Source organism: Stenella coeruleoalba, assembly GCF_951394435.1.
Source record: "Stenella coeruleoalba genome assembly, chromosome: 19".
Lineage (NCBI taxonomy): Eukaryota > Metazoa > Chordata > Mammalia > Artiodactyla > Delphinidae > Stenella > Stenella coeruleoalba.
The window spans coordinates 58,873,504-58,885,973 of record NC_137165.1 but is presented as its reverse complement, the minus strand read 5'-3'; the positions used below and the strand labels follow the sequence as shown (position 1 = coordinate 58,885,973).

Sequence of the window (12,470 nt, the reverse complement as noted above, 5' to 3'; positions counted from 1 at the left end):
CCTATCCATTCCCCTTCCGAGAGATGGCCAGTAAATTAAAGATGCTGCATATCTTTCTGACTTCAGTTTTAAAATCTTATTACTATAATTACATCCATAATAACATATAGTATTTTATGTATGTTTAAAATTTATACAATGTGTGTATGTGTATCTTTCTACAACCACTTTTTAATTCAACATAGTTTAAAATGATCTCATCAATGACACTATATCTGCTTACCTTTGGATCCCCAAGAACAGCGATTCCTACAGACAGTTTTCTTTTCTGGCCACCACTTAACTTTCTGGCCTGATTATCTTTGATAGCCTGCATGTCTAAATCCAGTAAAACCTTCTGCACCTATGAAAGTAAAGTGTCAATAAACGTTTTTAAAATCACATCATTTACATAATTATCAATATGAGTTTTTAAGTGTTCTAATTTTAATGTCAACTTTTAAAATGTTCTTTTAGTCCAGAACTAAATTTTGACATATATCCATGCATAATTTTGAAATAATAGCTAAAAGGATTCCTGATGGGAAGGTCTGCTGTACTTTTGTGACCCCTGGGTGGTGGGAGAGGATCAGTGCAAAGGCTCCGTGTGTGTCTGTGTGGCAGGGGAAGGGGGTGGAGGCGAAAAGAAAAGAAAAGAAACATCTATATTGAGTGACTAGAATCCTCCAGATGAAACAAGGACTATTTCCTATGTGCTAAAACTTTTGCTCCAAGTTCTAATTCTTTACAATGACTTTCTGTTTACTGGCTCAGAACAGGTTTTATATTTAGATTTTCAAGCATATTTTTATTACAGAAGTTATTGCACAAGGTTACTAATTTACAGCAAATAAAAGTAAAGATTTCTATATAAATAACATACTTCTTGTATTATATTATTGGCTGGTACTCCTTTGATTGAAGCCAAAATGGATAAATTTTCTTCTACTGTCAAAACATCAAAGTGTATATCTAACTGTGGACAAATGCCAATCATTTTTCTTGCTTCAAACATTTCATCTATTTCTGAGACTCTGTGTCCATATACAGATGCAGACCCTAAAAGCAAAATATATGTATTTACGTTAAATATATTAAGAATCAAAAAGTATATATGTTTTAGTATATACTAATAATTTAGTTATTTGTATGTAACAGACATAAAATAAGAGTCAATATAAATTTGGAGGACACAACGCACCCTCATTTCCATACTGGTGGAAATCACCATCATACTGGTGATTTGCTGCCACGTATATTCCAATCTCATTTTCCTTCATTTTCAGGGCATATTACAGAGTGGAAAGAGCAAAGAACCATAAGTTTCATACTAAACAAAATTATCTATCGGTGCATTAACTAATACTCCAGGAACAATTTTCCCTCATTTCCAGGCATTATGCAACAGTAAAGAGAACAAAGAACTTAAAATTTACCCCTAACCAGCTGTGTGGCCTTGAGAAATCACTTAATCTAAATCCAAGCTTTTTCCTTCTATTAACTGAACACTAATATATCCCCCTTTACTGAAGAACTATTAAACCAGTGTGCTAATGTACGGAGAATTGTAACAAAAATAATAAATCCTTATATGAATGAAAGGTATTATAATTACCCTCAAAGAGTGACACAGAGATAAGCAACAAAATCAAACTAATTTTAGAAGTGAAACTACATCTAAAAAGATGCAGAATCAGGGCTTCCCTGGTGGCGCAGTGGTTGAGAGTCTGCCTGCCGATGCAGGAGACACGGGTTCGTGCCCTGGTCCGGGAAGATCCCACAAGCCGCAGAGCGGCTGGGCCCGTGAGCCATGGCCGCTGGGCCTGCGCGTCCGGAGCCTGCGCATCCGGAGCCTGTGCTCCGCGACGGGAAAGGCCACAGCAGTGAGAGGCCCGCGTACCGCAAAAAAAAAAAAAAAAAAAAAGATGCAGAATCAGTACACGGAAGTTTGGCCCTTTCTTAAATTAAAATATTTATTGTTCTGCCACTCTATTTGGTTACTGTGGAAAAATGGAGCTGCTGTACTGAATTCTCACCTACAGGGCAGTCACATGTAACAATTATACGTTTGAGGCATTGCTCTTACAAATCTATTTTAGGAGATTGTACTGACACTCGTCATTCTTTCCTTTTGAACTACTGTTGGATACTTAGAAGTCTTTATTTTCTCAACCAAAATGTCTATGGGCCTCATTTAATTTCCAATTAATTACTGATTTATCCTTCCTTGAAAATGAACAGTAAACAAAAACACAAGTAAAATATCTGCTAAAACAGGCACAAAAGTAGATCCTCCTTATTAAATATGACTGAGTCACTTTTATTTTCCATTGAAGAGAAAACAGATGTGTGTAATCAAAAAACAAAGAAAAATATCTTTACAGACACAGAAGTTGATCCCAAATCAGTGACAAAAATCAATCGGTACATATCACAAGGATAAATAATTACCATGGTACCTTAGCTAATAACCCTAATAAAACAAAGTAAGGGATTTTTCTCTTTAAGTCAAAAAACTCACCATCCGAAGGTGGGCACAGTCCACAAAGAATATTCATCAATGTACTCTTTCCTGTTCCACTGTGGCCAAGTAACGCAGTAATCTGACCCTCAAATATGTCAAAGGATAAATCTAGTTCAGGGAAAAAGGAGAAGTCTCAAATGTGATTCTTATTTCTGTTGAGCCATGTAAGACAATACACAATACTTGAGCAACCTTGAAAGAAGTCAATAAATTTAAAGACAGATTTAAAGTTACCGGCATATTTAATAACATAATATTTAATATTATAACACAATAATAATTCTTTGTTATAGTCAATGGTATGAACAATAAGAAAAATGATACAAAATAAGCTTTTTCTTTTTTTATTACACTAACCGATTTAGAGGGGGCACAAAACATGGCGGGGGGAGGGATTTCTGTGTACCCGCTTTGGGGAACTTCCAAGGGAATTAAAACAAAAGGACAAACAAAAATTTGTTCCCAAGGGTACTTAGAGGCATGTTAAATCTACTGGCAAAAAACCAGAAATTAACCAATAGCTTGGAAAAGGCTAAGTAAATGCTTTAAAAGTTCAATTTAAACAGGAGTAAAGTAGAATGAATATCACCAGATGGACGTGTCAGTGTCTGAAAGGAGACAGCAGAAAGGGGGCTGAAAACCCAGCTTCAAATAACTGTAACCCCCGATCTGATGAAGGTGATCTCACGCTGACAGCATCCCAAGACCTGCAGGCCAGACGCAGCTTCAACTCCTGCCTGAGTGCCCAGCCTGCCAGCCCCGCCCTACAGATTTCACACTTGTCAAGCCCCACAGTCGTGTGAACCAATTCCTCAAAAATCGTCTTCCCCGCTTCCCGCCCGCCCCTCCCCACAGTGCTCTCACTCTCTGTGTATATGTGTGTATATAGATTCTAACGATTCTGAAGAACCCTGACAGACACATTGCTAAACACGCCACAACTGTCAGGACAGCTCCCCGTGACAAAGAACTATCAGACCCAAAACGTCAATAGTGCCAAGGCTGAGAAACCCTGTGTTAGGACAAAAGGAAAAAAAAAAAAAGGAACTAACATGTATACACATGCTAATAATAAAATGAAAAAGGACACAGATTTGTTCAAGGAGTTGACTATTTTTCATCTCGATAGATATTACTTTTTTCTTTTACTACTTTGATGCTAAGTTTTATTATGACCGTTAGTCACATAAATAAATGGAAGTATCCCTAAAGGAAAGAGAGAAAATTGTGGTAAAGAATTTAAATTTCCCACAAGCTACGTACGTTGTTTTTCCATTTGTACTTTAATGCTATGGACTGAACGCTAGGAAAGCTACTTACTTCTCAAAGCCTCCACATTTTCACCTTTCTTTCTGTATGTCTTCTGAATACCACTGATTCTGAAAAACACCATTTTCTACTTTATAAGGATTTAAAGCAATCTATAAGTACGTGTTTCCATGTATAATATTTTTAATCAAAGCTGTCATATTTAACGGGAATAATAATAAAGTATCTTCCTACTAAAACAATAAACCAAGGAAATCTGACAATAATAATAAAAGTATTTGAAAGAAACTACAAGAGAAAAGTATAGTATTCCTCTCCATTTTAAGTGTTATTCATTCAGTTTTCATGATAAGCCAACTTCTAAAAAGAAACTGAAACATTTGACTCAAGCAATTTATAGATTTCTTATTTCACATTGGATTCTTTTCTGTTTGTAATTAATCAATACTTGTTTATCAGTTAAGGGAGATTAAAAACCGAGTGCTATTTCACATCAGCACTTGTCTATAAATGTGAAGTGATTCTCTCCTTCCACTTTAAATGTTTTACATAATTTTTGAAGGAATGAATGGTCTTATTCACCAGTTTAAATTTTACTCTTACGAAGGCAGACCGCCAGCCCACTGACTGCATCTTAAATATCTAACTCTCCCTTGCTTTTAGACATTTTTCTTAAATTTAAAAAACACAAATTATACTCCAATTTTTCTTGCACTTTTATTTCTTTTCTCGGTCTCATTATTTTTTTAATTTGGTTTTGACTGAACTAGAAGGAACAGTAATGAATTTCCTTCATCCTCAGAAATTAAGTTGATGTGACAAGTTAATTATGTCACAATTTCTAAGGGTCTATGAAATCAACAGAGCACAGTTTAGTGTGGTGTATATCTCAGACAATGTAGCCTGAATAAAAATAGAAAGTTAATGTTTATTCTGTTTTAATCTACATAATGAGGAAACTTTAAAATAGCTTAATTTTATAAATACTAGGTTTTATTACTTTTAAAAATTTCTATTCAAACATAAAATTTCAAACCTAGCAGCAACCTTATTCTAAATGGCCGCAAAGAAAATAAAAACTTAAAAGAGAATTAGCCCTTAATACTGGTTCTTAAAAAAAGCATGGAATGTGCACCAAATCTTCAAAGATACCATACTTACATGCATTATGTAAAAGATAGGATTTAAATGTGGCATGTTCCATGAGCAGTTCTTAGACCTAAACTGCCAAAGATTAAATCATACCTTATGGCTTCTTTTCCTATAAATTCTGAAGAAACAGGCTCAACAGTTTCACTAAAACTAATACTCCCACTAACATTGCCCTCCGATAACTCCTTATAATTTCTTCTGCTCTTTGACCAATATGATGGCTTCAAAAAATAAAACGATGATCTCCGTAAACCAAATTCTCCTGAAATAAAAAAACAAACCTGAGTTATCCTAACAAGTTATTTCTGAAAACTAGTTATTAAATCATAAAGGCAGTCTGTGAAACCTAAGACAACCTAGATCTAAAGTTTAGACATAAAATACTAAATAGATAGTGTGTGAAAAATAAAAGTTTTACTGACCAATAACTCTTGTCCAGAAATAGTTTCAGAGTTGCTGAGAGTCTAGGGAACGTAAATGTAAGCAAAGTACATTTTCTGCCCTACAGAAACTTACATCGTTATGACTACATGTACATACTAAACGGCTGAAACACAACGTACAGCTTGAGGCGTGCCACGCACAGTGCTAATAAGAGTTCAGAAGAGGAAAAGTTTACATCTGGATAGCCTGAAGGCTTGAATGAGTATCAGCTTAGTGTTTGAAAACAGACGGTATTCAGAAAAGTTGATATTGTTCATAAAGAAGACTTTTTAGAACTAGGAGAAAAACACAGCCACCAGGACCGACACAGGAGACTTAGCTCCGACTGCCCACACAGCATGTACGTATTTTCTCCCTTTCTCCCCAAGGAAGCGACCCTTCCCGTCCTTTCTAACGTCCACCCCTCCTCTAGACGAGCGCATGTTTCAAAGGGCTCTGATCCCAACTACAGAGAGATGCCAGTGGACCTAATGAGCCCCTGGCAGGCTCTGGTGGCTGCTACCACTGCAGCCACAAGCAGGTGCCAACCAGACAGGAGCGAAGGGTTTACTGGGGGAAAGGCAACCTCTCCCTCTCCCTCTGGACGGGAACAAAGAAGCACAACCCCGTGCAGCCAGGAGGAGAGCAAACCTGCCAGATTGAGACCAAGAGGCAGGAACTCGGAGAAAGTGGGTCCCTGATGACACAGCTGAGCACGCCAACTGACCTGGGGTCCATCCTATCTTTGGACTTTAAATAAAACGCTTGATTTCCTTCTTGTTTAAGACAACTAAAGAGGTTCTCTGTTATGGGTAGCTAAAAATAATGTAACGGATACACTGCAGATGTGTTTAAATAGATAAACAGGACCGTGTGGATGGATGTAAAATACAACAGAGGGGCACAGGGGCTAAGAAGTGACTAAATACATAAAAGCAGCGTGGAGGAAATTAACATATAACAAGTTTCTACTTGATTCACCAGGCTGTGCCCACCCTGCAAGGTGTCTGAGCAGGAGATTAGCTTGATTAGAGGGAACGGTGAGGTTCTTAGACAGACGTGAGGTAGGCAGTTAGATGGGAGCTGCCACGGCGGTCTAGACTAGCAGAGCCCACCATGCCTTCCTGCAACTACAGAAACGTCCTCATCTGAGCTCTGCAGTGTGGTGACTAACAGCCAAGCGCGGCTACCGAGCACCTGGCCTGTGGCCTGCGCTACCAAGAAGGAACTGTTAGCTTATTTGATTCGAAGTAACTCAAGTTTTAAAAGCCACACCTGTCTTTCCATATAGGACTGCAGGTCTGGCACACAGACAAAATGAATGAGGAACTCAGGGGGAAAAGGAAAGGGGGTGTTGGTTATTTGGTAATGTTTTGAATCCGCACAAGTCTGCTATCGGTGCAGGATGAGGGATGTGGGGAATGGGAGGGGTCACCAGGTTGCTCCTGGTGTCGGAGCTTATCGGGTGAAATAACAAAACACTGTAGCCAAAACGATGGATGTGGGGAAGGACTGAGTTAAGGAGTTCAATTAGGGACTGAAGGTTTTCAGAACAAACTGATCTCTTTTCACCCACAATCTCCTTATACATTCACTAGCAGTTAATGAATAAGGTACGAAATATACTTATTTAAAATTAAATTAAAAGCTGTAACAGTGAATAGGACTTAGAAGAAAAATTTTTTAGTTAAGTTAACCTTATGTGGGCAAAGAAACCTAAATATCTTTACCGTAAAATCCAATAACTACCTGCATACCTGGAATGACTTGATCAAGATAGACAGCCAGAAGGACATAGAATATGCTGTTAAGGGCCAGCATGATAATAGTAATAATCAGAGGATACGGCCCTTCAGTCAAATTAGAAAATAGAGCACCTTCATTAAAATCTTCTAAATGCATGACCTGAAAAACAGAAACACCAACTTTATTATGTAAAAATGATAACATATTTTATCATTTTATAAAATAGCTAACACTATTTAGAGCTTCTCATAATATCCAGAGTCAGTAAACTGGGCCTCTGAACAGATTAAACAGTCTCCACCAAACTGGTAACATGGTTTATAAAGAAAACAACAAACTTGACCAAACCGTGAGCTTACTACAGCAACCCCTTTCCACCGTGATTTCAATGCTGTGCTTCTAAGACCAGTGTACATCTATCCTCGGGGCATGTGCAATAATTCTAATGCTACGGTTATCAAATGAAATAAAAACTAATGCAAACAAAAGGGTTATGGTCCACAGAGAAGTCAGACAAATTAAGTATTAGAGGATAAACTTATGGTCAGCACCTTTCAACACTGAAAAGGGAGAAGGTGCTATAATTAATTAACACAGCTATTAAATTATTCATAGTAGATACAGGTGATAGAGCAGAAGGAAAGCAATAGAGACTGAGGCCTCGTTTAGGTCTCAGCCCTGCCATTAAGTAAATAAACTTTAATTATGCTGTTCTGGACTTCAGTCTCCTCATCTGTGAAATGAAGGTGAATTAAATGACATTCAAAGTCCCTCCCACTCAACAAAAACCTATGAATCTATAATTCTCCCTTCCTAAGGGGACTCAGTGGACTCTCAAAACATGTAATAACAGCTCTTAGGTCTCAAATAATTAAAATTCGTTTAACTCAATATTCATAAACAAGCAAAGTCTCACAAATAAGAAGTCTATCCAGCCAACATGAATAATCTCTTGTATTAAGTAATTGCATTTTTTCTTTACACATTAACCAAATTTGTGTTCTAATACATAAAGCAGTTTCTTATAAGAATTTTCCCCTTAGAACCTGAGCGCCCCGTAAAGACAAATAAAAATCAAATTTATAAATCTAAGTACTATTTAGGGAAAGATAATCTCATGAATGTTGGACCTATAAAATCCACAAGGTACTACTTTCACTACTACAGTCAGGAAAAATTTGTTCTGCTTCACACACAATTTTCTCCCAGGTGCACATTGAGATAAATTTACAACAGGGAGCAATAAATCCAGGCCACAGAGCAATCTAGATTGCCTGACTCATAAACCCATGACTTCTAACAAACTGAGTTACTGCGGTGAAACAGATTATTGAGATACACTAAAGTGAGAAGTGGAGAACTTATTTATAAACAGGTCATATAAATAAAAAACTTTAAAAATGGAGAAAATATAAATGAAACCAATATAAAATGTACTCCAATATTCAAATATCATTCCTTTTTCATGTTGAAAATTTTAAATAATTTTTTTTGCAAACTAAGGGCAGTATGCATGGTAGTATAATATGCTGCATGGAAGTGGAGAGAAAAGAAAATATTTAGTGAAAGCAAGATATGTATGTTACCTACCTGTGCAATACCAATCAAAAAAGTACACTGACAGAAGGGGCTTAGAAGCCACACTAAAGATTTGGGAAAACTTTCCACGAGGACTATCAAAAGGCCAACAAATCCAAGAGCCACAGTGACTAAAAATTCAACTATTCCCACATGTTTTGATTTTTTAAAAAGAGGCGTCAGCATTAAAGCAAAAAATACCTGTAAGATATAAATATTAAGGTTAAAGCATTGTTCATATACACTGGTATGAAAACAAAATTAAATTTTCCTTGTGAAAGAACAAGTTATTTTCATTAGAAAATACATTCATTAAAATGCAATTAATTTCTAAAGGCCATGGTGAGATATTTAATTTTCATACAAATAGTGCTCTACATTAAAAATTTAAACCGACAAATATTAAAAACTGCAGTATATCTATGTAATAGGCAAACATGATCATCTCAGCACTGTAGAAACCATAAACCACCGTGTGTTTCTGCAGTTAGATACGGACAAATATGAACAAAACAGTATGTCAACAAGCTTTTACACAGAGCCCACCTTTTCAACTTCACGTGTTGACAAGAAACAGAGCCAGTTAAAAACCAGACAATTATATAGAGGAGCATATCAGTTATTTGTAAATTATCATGTTAAACAGCAGGAATGGGACTTCCCTGGTGGCGCAATGGTTAGGAGTCCCCCTGCCAATGCAAGGGACACGGGGTCGAGCCCTGGTCCGGGAAGATCCCACATGCTGCGGAGCAGCTAAGCCCATGCGCCACAACTACTGAGCCTACGCTCCAGAGCCCACACACCACAGCTACTGAGGCCCGCGCACCTAGGGCCCGTGCTCCGCCACAAGAGAAGCCACCGCAATGAGAAGCCCGCGCACCGCAACAAAGAGTAGCCCCCGCTCACCACAACTAGAGAAAGCCCGTGTGCAGCAACGAAGACCCAACGCAGCCAAAAATAAATAAATAAATAAATGTTAAAAAAAAAAGAGCAGGGGTGATAGTCAAAATATTTAACAACGGATACAGCATGGGCACATAAGCCAATCAGAATGGAAACTGGGACCACTTAAAACAAAAGCTTGTCATGGACATCCCACATTTAACCAAACTACCCAATGGAAATCAACACTGTCAAAGAGCTACATTTACAAAGATATATCTTTACACGACATCATCCTGTAACATAAATTAACTTGAAACAGTCAGGATCTCATAAAAACAAAGGAATAAAATGTCTAGTACCAGACAATCTTAATGGTGTATAATAAGCACAATTAAATGAAGAGAGTGAAAGACAGACACAGAGGAACTGTATGTGGAATACCTCATATGAAAACAAGTTAAATTGAAACTTGAGAATATTCTGTAACTTTTCTAAAAATATGGAGGCACAATGATACAACTCATGTATCAGTAGCCTAGTAACAATCTTGTCTTTCATGGGAAATCGACTGTAAGTAAACCAAACAGTAAGACTTTATTAATCAAATATTTTGACAGTTCTTTATTCCCATTTCAAATGAAAGTACTTACAGATGATAAGCCATACAGGAAAAAAAGTAGAAATATCACAAAGCAGCTACTTTGAGGAAATAAAGAAGAAGCTGTTGCAATGACTGCCATGAGAAGGGACATGAGAAAAATCAAACTTGTATACAGAAGGACCCAGGAGAGCCTGCAATGGGAACACAGATACATTTATGGCTAAAGATATAGGCTTTAACAATTAAAAAAAAAACAGAAACACTTTAAACAAAACTTCAGCTTTATTTTAGCCATTTTATTCTTAAAATTAAGCCAATCTCTTCATTTCTTTGTATGCTCATCTATTGAAAATTAAAGCTCTCCTATGTAATTAAAAATACAGCTGCATTGGTTAAGTTGTCAGTAAAAGTATCATCTGACACAGAGATAAAATGGTGACTATCTTTCCAAGAGTCCAAAAAAAAACTGTACAGATTTATAGCAATTCATGATTAATTTAAATGTAAAACCCTCAAAAGTTCAACAATGCACAATACTTCCGATTTTCTTAAAATACGAAAGAGTTTAATGACTGACAATTTTCTTTATGGTACATGCAACAAACTGATGGCTTTTGGTACTTTAGACAGTAGAGGTTACCTTGCTAATCGACAACATAATTACTACAGGAACACAATGTGAGATCAGGAAGATCAACAATGGATTCACTACAGGACTCAACATTTCTCCTCAAAATCAGAGCTCAGTGAAATCACCACAGTATTTAGTTTCATTTTATTTTCATTTTTCAAGTTAGCAGATAATTTAATGTATGCTATCATAAAATCACCAAAATAGGGCTAAAAGATCTGAACTACAAAAACTAAAACCATTATTTTACAGAGGCAAAACTGAGGCACTGAGAAACTGATTTGCCTACATTCTTCCAGCTACTGTTTCCTCACAGAATACTTTAATAACCAATGCATCTCAAAAACCAATCACTAGTAAAACGACAGGAGAAAAAAACTGCACAAAGATGCTATGTCATGCAGAATGACCCCATTACATAAAGTGTTTTAATTAACTGTTGCATTGAGCTAAATGGAATAAAATGGTCTACAATAATAACTCACATGCAACAGTATTAACTTCCCCCCCAAAAAAGAGGTCAAAATAATGTTGTTATTACATAGTGGAAAAAGTACGAAAAATACACCTAGAATTATTTATAAAAATGCATGCCTCTATAAAATTATCATTGTATAAAAATGCTAATGTGCTCATTTGTGAACTTGTTTCTCTAGAAATTACTTGCATATTATAATCTTAAAAAGTTCACAAAAATAACTTTCTCCAGGGGAAAGAAAGCCCATATACTACATACACAAACTTCTGTCATTTTGATTACCTTTTAATAACATGTATATGCTGTGATACCTGAGGAGGACTGTAACAGGCAATTCATGTCTAACTTCCCCAAATCTCCTATTTTCTATACCCTGAAATATACACTGAAATACATGGAGCACGCCTCATCAACTCAAACAAAATACTAAATAAAATTTAAATATATAATATCCACATGAGCTTTCCAAAGCTCACCTCCTTTATGTTAAAACAAGCCAATCAATTGCTGAAGCATTTTGATTGGTCTCAAAAAACTCCAAGACAAAGGCAATAACTGTGAGAAAACAGCATCAGCACCTCATCAAGTCAGGTGAACAACAAAATTACAATTCTGAAGATTTGTATACTTATACAATTATTAATCACACTGAATAACAAAGTTTTAATAACATACCAAAAGGCAGTGTCATGCAGTCCCATTATCTTTAAAAACTCTTTTAACTTCTTCTCTTTTTCCGCTACGATATGAATTGCCAAAAAGTATCCGAAAGGTGAAAATGCTATAACTAGGTATATTAAAATTACCCCTCGGGGAAAGGTATCTATTTCCACAACAGCAGTTTCTCCCATAAGGACAGCCTTAGTTGGCTCCAGCTTCTTCCAAAAAGAAACATTGGTCTTCAGCTGTAATTAGAAAATGTAAATACATTCAATTAATTTAGTTCTGATAGTAGCCCCTAAAATAATGTGACAGTTATACCCTCAAATTTAATCAATAACCTCGTACAAACACCATCCTCAAAAAGCTACACACCAGAAATAAAGTGATTGACCCCTGCATCATGATACCTATAGAAAACTGCTTTTACTCATTCTGGAGGCATGTCATAAAGTTTAAAGTCTGAAGTTCGGAAGTATATAAATTTTTATTAAATAATTTGTCAAAGAAAATAAAACTGCACATTATCATCTTTAGCTGACAA

The 12,470-nt window shown here is 36.3% G+C and overlaps 1 protein-coding gene across 7 annotated transcripts in view; it reads right to left on the bottom strand.

The window, feature by feature from the left end:
* Positions 1-12,470, bottom strand: part of ABCA5 (ATP binding cassette subfamily A member 5) — a 266,045-nt gene that overhangs the window by 33,112 nt on the left and 220,463 nt on the right. For all 7 annotated transcript variants that reach the window (XM_079906169.1, XM_079906175.1, XM_079906172.1 and 4 more), the window contains 9 exons: positions 11,942-12,171; positions 10,207-10,348; positions 8,684-8,872; positions 7,105-7,252; positions 5,018-5,186; positions 3,824-3,882; positions 2,501-2,611; positions 863-1,038; positions 224-343 (listed from right to left, as the gene is read on the bottom strand). In XM_079906169.1, the coding sequence (XP_079762295.1) occupies positions 224-343; positions 863-1,038; positions 2,501-2,611; positions 3,824-3,882; positions 5,018-5,186; positions 7,105-7,252; positions 8,684-8,872; positions 10,207-10,348; positions 11,942-12,171 (1,344 nt within the window). The remainder of the gene's footprint in view (positions 1-223; positions 344-862; positions 1,039-2,500; positions 2,612-3,823; positions 3,883-5,017; positions 5,187-7,104; positions 7,253-8,683; positions 8,873-10,206; positions 10,349-11,941; positions 12,172-12,470) is intronic.